Here is an 18,595-nt window from a genome sequence, read left to right on the forward strand (position 1 = left end):
CTGTACTAAGCGCTTGGGAGAAGACGACAATATAGCAGACACAGTTCCTGCTCTCTCCCGCTGCAGGATGATCTGGTCTGCCAGCATCCGTGGGGCCGAGCAGGACCCCGGCTTTGCGGCCAGAAAGCCACCAGTCGAGGCTCCTGAAACTTGCCCAGGAAGTCTGTGGTCCCTCGGCGGAATGGGGGTGCACTGACGGGGTCACCCCAACCCCGCGGTCCCTCTCCCCCCCAGTCCCAGCTGCCCCGCCCAGCCCAGACCCACGGGGCCTGACAGCTGGGAGGGGGGCAATGCCATTTCGCCCAGGAAACAAAATGAAATCCACTACCCTCACCACTCTGACTTGGTTTTCACTCGGAGTGAAAAAACACTTTTCAAACAAAAGCTTGAATCGCCCTGCCAACAGCTAAGGTCATTAGGGGTAGGCAATGTGTCTACACTGTACTGTACTCTCCCAAGTTATTAGCATAGTGCTCTGCACACAGTAAGCACTCAATAAATACAACTGAACGTATATGAACCAGCGCATGACATGCCAGGCAGCTCTCACTCAGAGCAAACCTAAGCCCCTCTTTTCCTCATCTCCCACTCCCTTCTGTGTCCTCCTTATTCCCTTTGCTCTTCCCCCTTCCCTGCCCCACAACACTTACGTACATGTCATTTTTATTTCATTTAACCGTATTACTGAGTGCTTACTGTGTGCAGAACACTGTACCGGGACGCCCCCGCCCCCCCTCCAACCGTACGGAGCCACGAGCACAGAAACGGCCCCCCCAGAAACTCACAGCTTGGCTCGGGCCCGGCTCGGCAAGAACCTCTCACAGCGGACCCGGCTAAGTCGAAAAACATTTTATTTCACTGGAAAAAAAAAAAAAAATTTATATATATACGAAGGGACGAAAGTCTACACGACAACCCGTCGGGCCACGGCGGGGGCGGCTCCCCTACTGTGGAGGTCCCCAGATTCAACACCCAGTGAAAGCAGGAGACGGTCAGGGGAAGGCGGCCCGGCTAACCTCTGCTCCCGCCTCGGGCCGCCGCTACTGCTGGGGCGGGACGGGAGGGAGGAGGGAAGGAGGAGGAAGGGAGGACGAAGGGAAGGGGTCTCGACTTAGCAGGATCAAATCCAGGTCCGCAGTCCCCGGGGGTGACGTCGCCCACCCGGCGACGGCGCAGGGCTGGCCCGGCCCGGGGATGGGCGAGGGACTTCTCGTGCACACGCAACCAACCGCAGCCCGGGGTTTCAGCCCAAACACATCCCACCTGAAAGAGAGCACAACACGGGGGGTCACGGCGAGACGCCCTCCGGGCGCCGACCCCAACCCGCCACCCCCGGCCCTGTCTCGGCCTTTGGAAAACCAGCCGCTCGGAGGACGGGGGAAGGGGTCGAGGGTGACCCTGCGGGAGAGAAACTCATCAGGATCCAACTTGGGGTGGGAAAGGGCCAGTCGCTACCTGGGGACCGGGCCGGGACTTGGGGATTCTGGCCCTCACTTGCCCTCTAGTCGCCCCTCCATCCCCCCCTCAACTTCCAGGGACTCTGGAGCGGCCCGGCGGAGAGCTGCCGCCTCATTCTCCGGGGTCCGCACCCCCTCGAGGCCCCCAAACCTCGGGGCCCAGGGCCGGCAGCAAGAGTCCAGGGGGCCTGACCGCTTCGCGACCAACGTGCGAGAGGCCGGACGATCCCAAGCGAGGGGGAGGGTCCCCGGGCCCCAAGCGCCAGGGTGGAGGGGTTCCGGCGGCGTGCCGGCGATTGAGAAGTCGACCCGGTGACAGGGGGGGGGGGGGGACCATGCGGGTAAAAGCGCCTGGGGGTTCAGGGTGGAAGACCACCGCTCAGAAAAGAAGGGGATCAGGCTAGGGGATTTGCGGGCTCCAGGCGAGGACAAGGTCCCCGGGGGAGACTCGGGCCTCTTCCTCGGTGGGCTGCAAGGGCCGGGGGCAGAGGAGGGTCGGTCGGAACGCCGCCGCCGCGGCCACCTCCCCGCCGGATCCAACCGGACCGGACCGCCTCGCGGCCGCGACGACCACTCGGCACCCGGACCCCGAGGCGAGAAGGGCCCGGGTTCCCCTCAGTGTCAGGCCCCCCCCAACCCTGCCCGAGCTCCTCCTCGCCCACCCCGCCCCCGGCCCCCTGCCGCGGCGTCGCGTGGCGAGGAACCTGCCGGAGAGGGGAGCGCTGGGGAAGAGCCCGACCCCCGGCACCCGCGCCTCGGTGCTCACCTCGAGCTTCAAAAGGCCGAGTACCGCGCCCGGTCCGCGTACTGCTCCCGCTCGTAGCGGGCCACGTCGTAGAGTGAGCCCCGCGCGGCCGCCGCCGCCGCCGCCGCCGCAGACGCCTGGGACAGCTCGCTCTCGGGCCCGTACCCGTAGCCCTCTCCGACCGAGGGGACCGCGGCCGCGGCGCGACGCAGGGGGCTGCGGTCCCGCCCGTAATAGGAGGTGGACGCCGCGGTGACGGCGGCGGCGGCGGCGGCGGCAGCGGCTGCCGTGGCGGCCGTGGCGGCCCCCGAGGTGGGGAGCAGGTGGCGGTCGTAGGGGTCGGTCGGGGTGGACGCGAGGTGGCCCGTCACGGCCGTGCTCTGGACCTGCGGCAGCTGGGACAGGGTCTGCTCCGCGTAGTTGTACGCCGAGGCCGCCGCCGCCGCCGCCACCGCCTCGTAGGACCGGACCCGGCAGCGCTTGTAGTAGGCGTCCAGCGCTCCGTACGCGTCGCTGTAATACACCGACTCCCCGTAGCCCACGGCGTAGGGCGTGCGCACCGCTCCGTACTGCTCGTTATACTGCTCGGTAAAGTCCGCCACGCGGCCCGTACGGTCTACCGGGCACTCTTTGGACCAGTGCCCCTCTTTCCCGCACCGATAGCAGCCGCTCTGGTCTCCCATCCCGGGCGCGGTTCTAAGCCGGCTGGTGGACAACTGCACGTGCATTCGTTTGCCTTGAAGAAACAGACGCGAGAAGGGTTGCTAGGGCTCGGTCGCGGCCCCCCGACGCACCCTGCCTGCCCCGTCACCGGCCGGGGAGCAAAGTGTTTTAAACAAGCACACTACATCGGGGCCCCCGCCACCTCCCCGCACCCCAAAGGTGTCTTTGGGCCCCCCCGAAGCCCGCGGCTCCTCCTCGCCGACTCCGAACGCTGACTGACCCGGGGGGGCTGGGGGGGCCCTCCCGCGAGCCTTCCGACCCTCTTCCGTCCAAGCCCCCCGAAAAGGCGGGGACTCCGGCCCCGAGTGGCCCCGTTACCTGCCTTGGCGCTGAAGCCCCTAGTACGCGCTCACCAAAGGCCGGGATTCTCAAAGGGACCCAGGAGCGGGGCCGAGGCCGGTCCGTCTCCGCAGTGGGAGCCCCACAGAGGGATCCCGAGCCCGGGCTGGGGAAGACTCCCTCCACCCCCCGCCCCAGACGAGAGTGGGCGCTTGGTAAAGGGGTCTTAACTGGGCCAACGGCCCTCCCGCCCGCCCATCCAGGCTGATGCCGGATCGAATCGGGAGCCGCCTTCAACACGGGAGTCACAGAACAAGGTGGGGGATGGATACCGGCTCAGGTGGGAGGGGGTGGCTGTTTAGAAACAAGTCGGTCCCCAAAGACCCCTTCCCCATCCCAGGGGAGGGTGGGGCAATCCACCCGGAGCAGAGCCTGCTGGGCATCTGCCTCAAGGGGCCGGGCCTGGGCCAGATCCAATCCCAGCAGTTCAGCGGGGGCTCCGGGCACTCGCCACTCCAACTTCCCGAGAAAAGGAAGAGGAAGGAGGAAGGCAAGGTGAAAGGACTTGGGCGGAAGGACGGTGGGGCCTGGACCCCTCCTCTGTGGGCAGGCGGCATCCTGCCCGGCCCCAGTAAAGGGAGCAACCGCGGCCTGGCAAAGACCAACGCTCCCAAAAGACAACCTGGACCGGAGTCGGTTGATGCTGGATGTTCACACAGAGAACACGAGCAAAGAGTGGGTTGAAAGTGATCTCAAAGCGGGCTCGGGTCAGTCCGGAAGCAAGAGTCCCTCCTCTGGGAAAAATCACCGGGATGATACGGTTCACAAAGCCAGTGGCATCCCAGGTCGCAAGCGGTTGGGGATCACGGAGTCTGGATTCTGCCCCTTCCCTGGGGTTGGCAAGAGCCAATCTGACCCAACCGGCCCACTGACGGGGAGAGGAAAACGTCCACCCGCGGCCTGAGCTCCCGGGGCTGGGCCAACGCCAACCTTTCCCGGCCTCCCTCTTGGGATGGGAAGCGGGACCAGAAGGGAGCCCAACCCAGCAGCCAAAGAGCCATCGAACAGGCCCCTGAATGCAGCTGCCCCGCTCCAGGGGGATGCCGCCCTTGGGCCTCCAGACAGGCCGGCTCGGGGCCGGGCCTGCAGCAGACGGACGGGCTTCCAACATCCAGCCCGGGCAGGGTTCGGCATCATCTCTCCCGAGGGCCACGCTGTCGCCTGCAACATTTTATGGGCGAAACAAGTGCCGACGCGGGAGGCTGCTGGAGAAAACTAGACTGAGGGGTGGGGAGGGGAAATGGGATGAGCGTGGAACTCCTGAACCCGGGGGGAAGGGGAAGCAGAGACTGCCACATTGCAGGAATTAGGTGGGTTTCGATGCTGTGAAGGAAGGGTGGCGTCAGGGACGATCCTGGTGTCACTTTAGCCAAAACAGAGGGGACGGACGGCAGGCATTCCCAATAACCTTCCACTTGGGATGCCCTGGAAGCTGGCTCGGGTAAAACAGGAAGAGACGTGATCGTTTCTTCCTGAATGCCCTAACCTCGGAGTGAGGATGCCCTCAAAACAGGCAGGAACTGGAGTTCCTGGAGGAAGTCCCCCTGAGTGTTTGATATAACACCCACGTTTCCCAAGCAGCCCCCTTCATTCGGGACGCAGCCCCGAGGACGAACGGCCAAGAAGGAGGGAGTGGCCAACCCAAAGGCGATGGTTTAAATCCGCCCGGCAGAAACACAGCCGGGAAAGCGGATGAAATGAAGGAAGATTCCGAGCGGCAGCCGTGCAAGACCGTCAGAGAGAGACGGGGCCGGTGGGGAGCCCGTTTCTCCCGGCCGGAGCCTCCAGCCCCCACGGGCAGGAGCGGTGGTTCCCACGGCCCGCAACCTACACCGTTTGGATGGAGAGTGGGGAGGCGTGCTCAGAAGGTAGATGCGATAGAAGGTGGACCAGGGGTCTCACCGCCCGATTGAGGAGTGTTGGGGCCCAAAAAACCACCAACCCACCCCAGAGACACCCAGGGTCAAGAAGGTGACTTCCTTCAGGGGCTACTCCTGGGGGAGAAAAGGAGGCAGGGCCTGGAGCCAAGGATTCCAGGGCTCCAGAAACTTGGGAACCGCAACCGCCACGTGCGGATCTTTTTCGGAAACGACCCCACCCGATCCGCTCTGGTGAGGACTGAGCAGCTAGGCGAAGAGGGAAAAAGCCAGCCGGAGATCCAGCGCAACCCACCCGGCCCGGATGGGACCCCACCTCGGCCACCGCCCCAGCTCTCCGCCAGCCCTCGGGTTTCATTCCGAACCCGGGAAGCAGCGGCCTCCTCCCTACGGAAGGGAGCGTGGCTGTGAAGCAGGGAGGGAAGCAGCGTGGCTCAGTGGCAAGAGCCCCCCGGCTTGGGAGTCGGAGGTCATGGGCTCTAATCCCGGCTCCGCCGCTTATCGGCTGTGTGACTTTGGGCAAGTCACTTAATTTCTCTGGGCCTCAGTGACCTCATCTGTAAAAAATGGGGATTAAGACTGTGAGCCCCCCCCGTGGGACAACCTGATCATGTTGTATCCCCCCAGTGCTTAGAACAGTGCTTTGCACATAGCAAGCACGTAACAAATGCCATCATTATCATTCTTATTACCGAAGAGGTGATGTGCGTGGCAGGGAGGAGGGGGGCACTCCTATCCACAGAGCAGCCCTAGGAGACACCCCCAACCCCACCAGCCCCAGGTCTCTGGAAGATGCTGTATTCATTTAGTCGGCAGAGATTTTAAAGTTCTGCCAAGGGGATGAAATAGCACTGCCACAGAGTCCCTCCGGAGCCACTCCCAAGCCAAATCGGCTAAAACGGAGGCCAGAGGAAGTCCCAACTAACAATGGGACCGTCCTGGCTTTCCTTCCCTTTCCTTCGCGGTCGCTACCTCTCCACCAAGCCCCGGGCCCGCTAGAGGACCAAGCCCCTGGACAAAAACGCTTGGCGTCCACAGCCTCTCGGCGGCGGGATACCGCGGGACTCCAGGGTTTTGGAATTTGGAGACCCGGGGTTCCAACCCTGGCTGCTCCTTTGCTGAGTAGGGGGGGTCCCTGACCTCCGGGACAGGGGAGAGAGGGAGAACTCAATAGGACACCAGCTAAATTCCATCTACTACGGGGCGCTCTGGAGAGGTAACGGGGAACGATACAGAGAGGCCAGCTTCTAGAGGGAGGACTTGAATCCTGTGCTGACAGAGCTGCCCATTAGACTACAGCAGTCCTTGGGGCTTAAGGAAAATCACTGGAGAGGTGTCTGTGGATTTAGCTTGTGTTTTACCAACAGGAAACTCTGAGGAACTAGGCACTCCTCTGCCCAATTTGAGACAGGGTCTGGCCCGTTCTGATCATTTTATAATCCACCCCGGGGATCGGCTTGATGCCTGGCACTTAGGAAGCGCCGAATAAATAAATCCCATAACCACACATCCTCTCCCGGCCCCAAGGAGGGGAAGTCTCTCCCTTCAGGCTACTAGCCACCTGTGCCCCCGGGCTCGTCTCAACGACCCTCCACCCCCGACCGGAGTCGGCAGCCGCCCGGGGCCAAGTTCACCTTGAAACTCTGTGTTGTCCAGCCCCCGGATGGCCTCCACGGCGTCCTCCGCCCGCTCCATGTGCACGAAGGCGTAATCCTTCACGATGTCGCACTCGATGACGGGGCCGTACTCCTCAAACTTGGCCCGCAGCTCCATGTTGGTGCAGGTGGGGCTGATGTTGCCCACGTGCAGCTTGGTGGAGGCCTTGCTCTTGTTCTTGCTGGCCTCCACGTTGATGTTGACCCCGTGGAGCTTGTAGTGGTGCAGGTTGCGGATGGCGTCCTCGGCGGCCGTCTTGTCCTCGATGTGCACGAAGCCGTAGTTCTTGATGATGTCGCACTCCAGCACCTTCCCGTACTGCTCGAACAGGGAGCGGATCTCCTGCTCCGTCGCCTCTCGGGGCAGGTTGCCGATGAACAGCTTCACCATTTCGACTCAGCCTGACGTGGGGGGAAAAAGGGAGGGCGAGGGAGGACACGGTTTTTAATTAAGGCCCAGCAACAGAAGCAACACAATCCTCCCACGGGGATCCCCTTTGGTTCACCCCCGACTCCAAGGGGCTGGAGTTGCGCTGATCACAGGGATACTTGGAGGGAAGAGGGATGGGGAGGGAACGCGTGTTTCCGCGGGCGACCTCCGAGGAGGGGCTTGAGGCCAGCTGGTCCCGTGGACAGAGTCGGGAGGCCCGGGTTCGAGCCCCTCGTCCGCCCTGTGACACTGGTCAAGGCGCTCAACGGGCCGTGGCTCGGCTGTAAAACGGGCAGAAAAATACCCGCCTTCCTCGGGGGTTGGCGGTGAGCCCTGGGCGGGCCCGGGCCCACTCTGGGGTCGAGCCCGGCGCTTATTTTAGAGAAGCAACACGGCTTGGTGGAAAGAGCACAGGCTTGGGAGTCAGACGTTGTGGGTTCGAATGCCAGCTCTGCCCCTTGGCGGCTGTGTGGCTTTGGGCAAGCCACTTCACTTCTCTGTGCCTCAGTTCCCTCACTGTAAAATGAGGATTAAGACTATGACCCCCACATGGGACAACGCGATTACCTTGTACCTACCCCAGCACTTAGAACAGTCCTTCGCATATAGTAAGCGCTTAACACTATTATTATTATTATTACATGAGAAGCAGAATAGTTTAGCGGAAAGAGCCCGGGCTTGGGAGTCAGAGGTTGTGGGTTCTAATCCCAGCTCCACTGCTTGTCAGCTAAGTGACTTTGGACAAGACACTGCACTTCTTTATGCTTCAGTGACCTCATCTGCAAAATGGGGATGAAGACTGTGAGCCCCACGTGCACAACCTGATTACCTCGTGTCTACCCCAGTGCTTAGAACAGTTTTTGGCACATAGCACTTAACAACTACCATCCTTATTATTATTCTCTGGGCCTCGGTGACCTCACCTGTAAAACGGGGATGAAGACTGTGAGCCCCATGTGGGACAACCTAATTACCTTGTGTCTACCCCAGTGCTTCAAACGGGGCTTGGCACATAGTAAGCGCTTAACAAATACCAACATAATGATTATTATTATGTGCTTTAAGCCCCAATTCTGGGCAAGAGGATGCGGCGGGTCTGGGGCGTTTTTTTCCTCCCCCAGTGGGGGGGTTTCCATGGAAACCAAGGGCAGCCCACCCGGGGGTGCTGCGGGAGGAACGAGCCCCTCTCAGGTCATTCATTCATTCACTCCACCCTATTTATGGAGCGCTGACTGTGTGCAAAGCACTGTACTAAGCGCTTGGAAAGTGCCATTCGGCCACAGATAGAGACAACCCCTACCCAACAACGGGCTCACAGTAATAATAATAATGTTGGTATTTGCTAAGCACTTACTATGTGCCCAGCACTGTTCTCAGCGCTGGGTGCCAAGCACTGCTCAGCAAGCACAGCGAAGTAAGTGCCGAGCACTTTAGAAGGCGGGGGAGACGGACAGCGAAACAAAACGAGTAGACGGGCGTCAATACCGTCAGAATATATAGATTTATAGCTATAGACGCATCGTTAATAAAATAACAAATATGTACAAGTAAAATAGAGTGATAAATATGTACAAATAGACACAAGTGCTGTGGGAAAGGGGAAGGAGGTAGGGCAGAGGGGGGTGATGATGAGAAGAGGAAGGGATTAAGAAGAAGAAGCAGCGTGGCTCAGTGGAAAGAGCCCGGGCTTGGGAGTCGGAGATCATGGGTTCAAATTCCGGCTCCGCCACTTGTCAGTTGGGTGACTTTGGGCAAGTCACTTCACTTCTCTGGGCCTCAGTTCCCTCATCTGGAAAACGGGGATGAAGACTGTGAGCCCCACGTGGGATAACCTGATCACCTTGTATCCCTCCCAGCGCTCAGAACAGTGCCTGGCATGTAGTAAATGTTTAACAAATACCACCATTATTATTATTATTATTATTATTATTATAATGAGTATTAAGATTGTGAACCCCACGTGGGACAACCTGATCACCTTGTATCCCCGGAGCACTCTGAACAGTGCTCGGCACATAATAAGTGTTTAACAAATACCATCATTATTATTAAGACTGCGAACCCCACGTGGGACAACTGATCACCTTGTATCCCCCCAGCACTTATAACAGTGCTTGGCACGTAATAAGTGTTTAACAAATACCATCACTATTATTATTATTAAGATTATTAAGATTCAGTTCCCTTATCTGTAAAATGGGGATGAAGACTGTGAGCCCCCCGTGGGACAACCTGATCACCTTGTAACCTCCCCAGTGCTTAAAACAGTGCTTTGCACATAGTAAGCCCTTAATAAATGCCATTATTATTATTGTGAACCCCACGTGGGACAACCTGATCACCTTGTATTCTCCCCAGCGCTTAGAACAGTGCTTGGCGCATAGTAAGCGCTTCACAAATACCATCATTATTATTAAGATTGTGAACCCCACGTGGGACAACCTGATCACCTTGTATTCTCCCCAGCGCTTACAACAGTGCTTGGCACATAGTAAGCGCTTCACAAATACCATCATCATTATTATTATTAAGATTGTGAACCCCCTGTGCGACAACCTGAGCCCCTTGTGTCCCCCCAGCAGTTCACACAGTGCCTGGCACATAGTAAGCGCTTCACAAATACCATCACCATTATTAAAAGGGGGGGGGGGGGGTGCTCAGTCTGGGAAGGCCTCCTGGAGGAGGTGAGCTAGCTTGGCAGATGTGAGGAGGGAGGACGCTGCAGGCCAAAGGGGGTCACCGAGGCCTAGGCAAGGCATGGAAGGATGATGATGATGGCATTTATTAAGTGCTTACTATGTGCCAGGCACTGTTCTAAGCGCTGCATGGCTCGGTGGAAAGAGCACTGGCTTTGGAGTCAGAGGTCGTGGGTTCAAATCCCAGCTCCGCCAGTTGTCAGATGTGTGACTTTGGGCAAGTCACTCAACTTCTCTGTGCCTCAGTTCCCTCATCTGTGAAACGGGGATTAAGACTGAGCCCCACGTGGGACAACCTGATCCCTTTGTATCCTCCCCAGCGTTTAGAACAGTGCTTTGCACATGGTAAGCGCTTAACAAATACCATCATCATTATTAAGACTGTGAACCTCACATGGGACAACCTGATCACTTTGTATCCCCCCCGCAGCGCTTAGAACAGTACTTGGTACAGAGTAAGCGCTTCACAAGTACCATCATTATTATTAAAAGGGAGAGTGGAGGCTCAGTCTGGGAAGGCCTCCTGGAGGAGGTGAGCTCTCAGTAAGATTTGAGGGGAGGAAGAGAGCTTGGCTGGCGGCAGGGCAGAGGGGGGTCGCCGAGGCCTGTTGTAAGCGCTGGGGAGGTTACAAGGTGATCGGGTTGTCCCCTGGGGGGGCTCCCAGTCTTCATCCCCATTTTACAGATGAGGGAACTGAGGACCAGAGGAGTTAAGAAGTAATAATAATAATGGCATTTTTAAGCGCTTTGTGCCAAGCACTGTTCTAAGCGCTGGGGAGGTTACAAGGTGATCAGGTTGTTCCCCGGGGGGCTCCCAATCTTAATCCCCATTTTGCAGATGAGGAAACTGAGGCCCAGAGAAGTAATAATAATAACGATAGCATTTTTTTTAAGCGCTTACTATGTGCCAAGCACTGTTCTAAGCGCTGGGAAGGTTACAAGGTGATCAGGTTGTCCCCCGGGGGGCTCCCAGTCTTCACCCCCATTTTACAGATGAGGAAACTGAGGCCCAGAGAAGTAATAATAAAAATGATAGCATTTTTTTAAGCGCTTACTATGTGCCAAGCACTGTTCTAAGTGCTGGGAAGGTTACAAGGTGGTCAGGTTGTCCCCCGGGGGTCTCCCAGTCTTCACCCCCATTTTACAGATGAGGGAACTGAGGCCCAGAGGAGTTAAGAAGTAATAATTATAATAATAATGGCATTTTTAAGCGCTTACTATGTGCCAAGCACCGTTCTAAGCGCTGGGGAGGTTACAAGGTGATCAGGTTGTCCCACGGGGGGCTCACAGTCTTCATCCCCATTTTGCAGATGAGGGAACTGGGGACCAGAGGAGTTAAGAAGTAATAATAATAATGGCATTTTTAAGCCCTTACTACGTGGCAAGCACTGTTCTAAGCGCTGGGGAGGTTACAGGGTGATGAGGTTGTCCCACGGGGGGCTCCCAGTCTTCATCCCCATTTTACAGATGCGAGAACTGAGGCCCAGAGGAGTTAAAAAGTAATAATAATAATAATGATGATAATAATGGTATTTTTAAGCACTTACTATGTGCCAAGCACTGTCCTAAGCGCTGGGGAGGTTACAAGGTGATCAGGTTGTCCCACGGTGGGCTCCCAGTCTTCATTCCTATTTTGCAGATGAAGGAACTGAGGCCCAGAGGAGTTAAGAACAATAATACTACTAATAATAATGGCATTTTTTAAGCGCTTACTATGTGCCAAGCACTGTCCTAAGCGCTGGGGAGATTACAGGGTGATCAGGTTGTCCCACAGGGGGCTCCCAGTCTTCATTCCTATTTTGCAGATGAGGGAACTGAGGCCCAGAGGAGTTAAAAAGTAATAATAGTAATAATGATAATAATGGTATTTTTTAAGCGCTTACTTTGTGCAAAGCACTGTTCTAAGCGCTGGGAAGGTTACAAGGTGATCAGGTTGTCCCACGGGGGGTTCACTGTCTTCATTCCTATTTTGCAGATGAGGGAACTGAGGCCCAGGAGTTACAAAGAAATAATAATAATAATGATAATAATGGTATTTTTAAGCGCTTACTATGTGCCAAGCACTGTTCTAAGCGCTGGGAAGGTTACAGGGTGATGAGGTTGTCCCCCGGGGGGCTCCCAGTCTTCACCCCCATTTTTCAGGTGAGGGAACTGAGGCCCAGAGGAGTTAAGAAGTAATAATTATACTAACCATGGTATTTTTTAAGCGCCTACTATGTGCCAAGCACTGTTCTAAGCGCCGGGAAGGTTACAGGGTGATGAGGTTGTCCCCCGGGGGGCTCCCGGTCAATCAATCAATCGTATATATTGAGCGCTTACTGTGTGCAGGGCACTGTACTAAGCGCTTGGGAAGTACAAGTAGGCAACATATAGAGACTGCCCCTGCCCAACAGTGGGCTCACAGTCTAACACTCTTCACCCCCATTTTCCCAGACTGAGCCCCCCTCCATCCCCCCCATCTTACCTCCTTCCCTTCCCCACAGCACCTGTATAGATGTTTGTGCAGATTTATTACTCTATTTATTTTACTTGTACACACCTATTCTATTTATTTCATTTTGTTAGTATGTTTGGTTTTGTTCTCTGCCTCCCCCTTTTAGACTGTGAGCCCACTGGTGGGTAGGGACGGTCTCTAGATGCTGCCAACTTGTCCTTCCCAAGCGCTTAGTACAGTGCTCATAGTATAGTATACTGCACATAGTAAGCGCTCAATAAATACAATTGATTGATTAGTCCAGTGCTCTGCACACGGTAAGCGCTCAATAAATACGATTGATGATGATTTTGCGGATGAGGGAGGGGAAGGGAAGGGACTTGGGCCGAGGCTGTGTCGGCCCTCGCCTCAGGGAGAGAGAGGGGGCGTGAGGCGGCGGAATCTTCCCCTCAGGGAAGGGAAGGGAAGGGGGACCCTCCATGTCTCACCCGCGCCGGGAACAGGGGGCGAAAAACCGTCCGCCTTCGTCGTCGTCGACGCCCTCCTTCTCCTCAGGCCGGCCCCGCCGCTGCGGCCCACACGCTAAAATGGCGGCCAGCGAGGCGGCCACTCCGCGTGGGGCAGGAGGGCGGGGCCGCCCCGCGCCCCGATTGGCCGCCCCCCCGGGAACCCCCCCGTCCGATTGGCCGCCGGGCGCGTCACTCACCGGGGAGGCCCGGGGCGGCCAATAGGGACACGCCTAGGGCGGCCCGGGGGGCTCCGATTGGACGGCGCAGGACACGTCAGAGAGGGCGGGGGGAAGAAGGAGGAGGCCCGTGCGCATGCGCCGCGCGCCGCGCCCGTTTACCCGTCGCTAGGCCGCGCGACGTGGTGGGGGTGGGGGCAGGGCCTCACAGCTCTGTTAGGCGCTTACTACGATGAGGATGGCATTTATTAATCGCTTACTATGTGCTAAGCACATCATCCCTGATGTGACTGAGGCCCAGGGATGATGATGATGATAATAATGATATTATTGATTGATTGATTGATGATATTGATTGATTGATGATATTGATTGATTTGTTAAGCGCTTACTATCATCATCATCATCATCAATCGTATTTATTGAGCGCTTACTATGTGCACAGCACTGGACTAAGCGCTTGGGAAGTACGAATTGGCAACATCTAGAGACAGTCCCTACCCAACAGTGGGCTCACAGTCTAAAAGGGGGAGACAGAGAACCAAACCAAACATACTAACAAAATAAATAGGATAGATATGTGCAAATAAAATAAATAAATAAATAAATAGAGCAAAAAATATGTACAAACATATATACATTCATATATATACATATATACTATCATCATGGTCAATCGTATTGAGCACTTACTGTGCAGAGCACTGTACTAAGCGCTTGGGAAGTACAAGTTGGCACAGAACTGTTCTAAGCGCTGGGGGGTTACAAGGTGATCAGGTTGTCCCACGGGGGGGGGGGGGGGGGGTGTCACAGACTTCATCCCCATTTTACAGATGAGGGAACTGAGGCCCAGAAGTGAAGTGACTTGCCCAAAGTCACACAGCTGACAATTGGAAGAGCCGGGGTTTGAACCCATGACCACTGACTCCAAAGCCTGGGCTCTTTACTATGTGCCAGGCACTGTACTGAACGCCAGGGTGGGCACCAGCAAATCGGGTTGGACACGGTCCCTGTCCCACATGGGGCTTCCAATCTCCAGCCTCATTTTAGAAGCAGTAACTGAGGCCCAGGAGTGATGATAATAATAATAATAATGATGGTATTTGTTAAGCGCTTACTATGTGCACAGCACTGTTCTAAGCACTGGGGGGTTACAAAGTGATCAGGTTGTCCCACGAGGGGCTCACAAACTTAATCCCCATTTTCCAGATGAGGGAGCTGAGGTACAGAGAAGTGAAGTGACTTGCCCAAGGTCACAGCTGACAATGGGCAGAGCCGGGATTTGAACCCGTGACCACTGACCCCAAAGCCCAGGCTCTTTACTATGTGCCAGGCACTGTACTGAACGCCGGGGCGGGCACCAGCAAATCGGGTTGGACACGGTCCCTGTCCCACGTGGGGCTCCCAATCTCCAGCCTCATTTTAGAAGAGGTAACTGAGGCCCGGGGATGATGATAATAATAATAATGATGGTATTTGTTAAGCGCTTACTATGTGCACAGCACTGTTCTAAGCACTGGGGGTTACAAGGTGATCAGGTTGTCCCACAGGGGGCTCACAGACTTCATCCCCATTTTACAGATGAGGGAACTGAGGCCCAGAGAAGTGAAGTGACTTGCCCAAGGTCAGACAGCTGACAATGGGCAGAGCCGGGATTTGAACCCATGACCACTGACCCCAAAGCCCGGGCTCTTTACTATGTGCCGGGCATTGTACTGAACGCCAGGGCAGGCACCAGCAAACCGGGTTGGACACGGTCCCTGTCCCACGTGGGGCTCCCAATCTCTAGCCTCATTTTAGAAGGGGTAACTGAGGCCCAGGGATGATGATAATAATAATAATGATGGTATTTGTTAAGCGCTATGTGCACAGCACTGTTCTAAGCGCTGGGGGGATACAAGGTGATCAGGTTGTCCCACGGGGGGCTCACAGACTTCATCCCCATTTTACAGATGAGGGAACTGAGGCCCAGAGAAGGGAAGTGACTTGCCCAAGGTCACACAGCTGACAATGGGCGGAGCTGGGATTTGAACTCATGACCACTGCCCCCAAAGCCCGGGCTCTTTACTATGTGCCGGGCACTGTACTGAACGCCGGGGCGGGCACCAGCAAACCGGGTTAGACACGGTCCCTGTCCCACGTGGGGCTCCCAATCTCCAGCCTCATTTTAGAAGGGGTAACTGAGGCCCAGGGATGATGATGATAATAATAATGATGGTATTTGTTAAGCGCTTACTATGCGCACAGCACTGTTCTAAGCACTGGGGGGATACAAGGTGACCAGGTTGTCCCACGGGGGGCTCACAGTCTTAATCCCCATTTTACAGATGAGGTAACTGAGGCCCAGAGATGTGAAGTGACTTACCCAAGGTCAAGTGACACAAGTGGCAGATCCTGGGTTAGTATTATTATTAATAATGATAGGAATAATAATTATCATTGTTATTAATAGTGACGACGATAATAATGGTATTTGTTAAGCGCTTACTATGTGCCAAGCACTGTTCTAAGCGCTGGGGAGGTTACAAGGTGATCAGGTTGTCCCACATGGGGCTCACAGTCTTCATCCCCATTTTACAGATGAGGCCACTGAGGCCCAGAGAATAATAATAATAATAATAATGATGGGATTTATTAAGCGCTTACTGTGTGCAAAGCACTGTTCTAAGTGCTAGGGAGGTTACAAGGTGATCAGGTTGTCCCACTTGGGGCTCACAGTCTTAATCCCCATTTTACAGATGAGGTAACTGAGGCACAGAGAAGTGAAGTGACTTGCCCGAATTCACCCAGATGACAAGTGGCGGAGCCAGGATTAGAACCCACAACCTCTAACTCCCAAGCTCAGGCTCTTTCCATTATTACTATTATTATTTCCACTAAGCCTCGCTGCTTGGTATTCGTAAAGCACTTACTATGCTTAGAAGCAGCACGGCCTAGTGGCAAGAGCCCGGGCTTGGAAGTCGTGGGTTCAAATCCCAGCGCCGCCAATTGTCAGCTGTGTGGCTTTGGGCAAGTTGCTTAACTTCTCTGGGCCTCAGTTCCCTCATCTGGAAAATGGGGATTGAGACTGTGAGTCCCACGTGGGACAACCTGATCGCCCTGCATCCACCCCAGCGCTTAGAACAGTGCTTGGCACATAGTAAGCGCTTAACAAATGCCATCATTATTATTATGTGCCCAACACGGTTCTAAGTGTTGGGGTAGATACAAGGTAATCAGATTGTCCCATGGGGGGCTCACAGCTTTAAAACTGAGGCCCAGGGAAGTGAAGTGACTTGCCCAAGGTCACACAGCAGCGGAGCAGCAATTAGAACCCATATAATAATAATAATGACGGCATTTGTTAAGCGCTTACTATGTGCCAAGCACTGTTCTAGGTAATCGGGTTGTCCCACGGGGGGCTCACAGTCTCCATCCCCATTTTACAGATGAGGCCACTGAAGCACAGAGAAGTGAAGAGCCTTGCCCAAGGTCACGCGGCTGACAGGTGGCGGAGCCGGGATTAGAACCCATGACCTCTGACTCCCAAGCCCGGGCTCTTTCCACTGAGCCACGCTGCTTCCTCATGACCCATGGGGAATCCCCATGGATTAGAACCCGTGACCTTCTGACTCGCCAACCCGGGGCTCTATCATGTCATGCTGAGGCCCATTCATTCAATCGTATTTATTGAGCGCTTACTGTGTGCAGAGCACTGGACTAAGGTAGATCCTGCCTGTCTCCCCCTCTAGACTGTAAACTCGTGGGCAGGGGATGTGTCATCATCATCATCAATCGTATTTATTGAGCGCTTACTGTGTGCAGAGCACTGTACTAAGCACTTGGGAAGTACAAGCTGGCAACATATAGAGACAGTCCCTACCCAACAGTGGGCCCACAGTCTAAAAGGGGGAGACAGAGAACAAAACCAGTCTGTTACATTGCTCTACTGTCCTCTGACGAGCGCTTAGTACACTACAACACAATCTTCCAGACTGTGAGCCCGCTGTTGGGTAGGGACCGTCTCTCTATGTTGCCAACTTGTACTTCCCAAGCGCTTAGTACAGGGCTCTGCACACAGTAAGCGCTCAATAAATACGATGGAATGAATAGTACGTGCTCAATGAATATGACTGAGTCTGCAGTACCCATCAGGGTTTTTAATGATAATAAAAATCATAATTACGGTATTTGTTTAGCACTTCATCAATCGTATTTATTGAGCGCTTACCGTGTGCAGAGCACTGTACTAAGCGCTTGGGAAGTACAAGTTGGCAACATATAGAGACAGTCCCTACCCAACAGCGGGCTCCCAGTCTAAAAGAGTAGCACTTACTCTGTGCTGGGCACTGTACTAAGCACCGGGGTGGATACAAGCATTGGGTAGGGACCATCTCTATATGTTGCCGATTTGTCCTTCCCAAGCGCTTAGTCCAGTGCTCCGCACACAGTAAGTGCTCAATAAATACGACTGAATGAGTAGCAATAATAATAATGATGATGATGACGGCATTTATTAAGCGCTATGTGCCAAGCGCTGGGGAGGTTACAAGGTGATCAGGTCGCCCCACATGGGGCTCACAGTCTTCAGCCCCATTTTTGAGATGAGGGAACTGAGGCCCAGAGAAGTGAAGCGGGTTGCCCAAGGTCACACGGCAGACAAGCAGCAGAGCCGGGTTTATAAGCCCTGACCCTCTGATTTCCAGGCCCGGGATCCATCTACAACAACATCATGCTGCTTCTCTCCCTCTGCTCGGAGGAAAGGCCGGAGTGAGGCCGGAGGGGTCCCCAGGGGGCTGAGCTAAGCCCACCCAACTTCAGTGGCCTCTGCCAGAGTCCAGGCTCATTACAAGACGGGTCCACATTCCCCAAACACTAATAATAATAATAATAATAATAATAATAATAATAATAATAATAATAATAATAACAATGGCACTTGTTAACCAGACTGAGCCCCTTCCTTCCTCTCCCCCTCGTCCCCCTCTCCATCCCCCCCCATCTTACCTCCTTCCCTTCCCCACAGCACCTGGATATATGGATATATGTTTGAACAGATTTATTACTCTATTTATTTTACTTGTACATATCTATTCTATTTATTTTATTTTGTGAGTATGTTTGGTTTTGTTCTCTGTCTCCCCCTTTTAGACTGTGAGCCCACTGTTGGGTAGGGACTGTCTCTATATGTTGCCAACTTGCACTTCCCAAGCGCTTAGTCCAGTGCTCTGCACACAGTAAGCGCTCAATAAATACGATTGATTGACTGTCTCTATATGTTGCCAATTTGTGCTTCCCAAGCGCTTAGTACAGTGCTCTGCACATAGTAAGCGCTCAATAAATACGATTGATTGATTGATTGACTGACTGTCTCTATATGTTGCCAATTTGTGCTTCCCAAGCGCTTAGTCCAGTGCTCTGCACACAGTAAGCGCTCAATAAATACGATTGATGATGATGATGATGATGACACAAAGCACTGTTCTAAGCGTGGGGGCGATACAAGGTGATCAGGTTGTCCCACGGGGGGGGGGGCTCACAGTCTTCATCCCCATTTGACAGGTGAGGGAACTGA

The 18,595-nt window shown here is 55.0% G+C and overlaps 1 protein-coding gene across 2 annotated transcripts; it reads right to left on the reverse strand.

Moving 5' to 3' along the window:
• Positions 1–838: 838 nt before the first annotated feature.
• Positions 839–12,961, reverse strand: LOC119943653 (RNA-binding protein 4B-like). 2 transcript variants are annotated; one of them, XM_038764765.1, is made up of 4 exons: positions 12,845–12,961; positions 6,776–7,198; positions 2,224–2,938; positions 1,178–1,263 (listed from the first exon to the last, which is right to left on the reverse strand). In XM_038764765.1, the coding sequence occupies exons 2-3, from the start codon at positions 7,185–7,187 to the stop codon at positions 2,232–2,234; spliced, it is 1,119 nt and encodes a 372-aa protein (XP_038620693.1). In that variant the 5' UTR covers positions 7,188–7,198; positions 12,845–12,961; the 3' UTR covers positions 1,178–1,263; positions 2,224–2,231. The 2 variants fall into 2 exon arrangements, with proteins under 2 accessions (XP_038620694.1, XP_038620693.1); XM_038764766.1 differs by lacking the exon at positions 2,224–2,938 and having other exon boundaries at positions 839–1,263; positions 12,845–12,952.
• Positions 12,962–18,595: the final 5,634 nt, after the last annotated feature.

This window comes from Tachyglossus aculeatus, chromosome 22, assembly GCF_015852505.1.
Source record: "Tachyglossus aculeatus isolate mTacAcu1 chromosome 22, mTacAcu1.pri, whole genome shotgun sequence".
Classification (NCBI taxonomy): domain Eukaryota; kingdom Metazoa; phylum Chordata; class Mammalia; order Monotremata; family Tachyglossidae; genus Tachyglossus; species Tachyglossus aculeatus.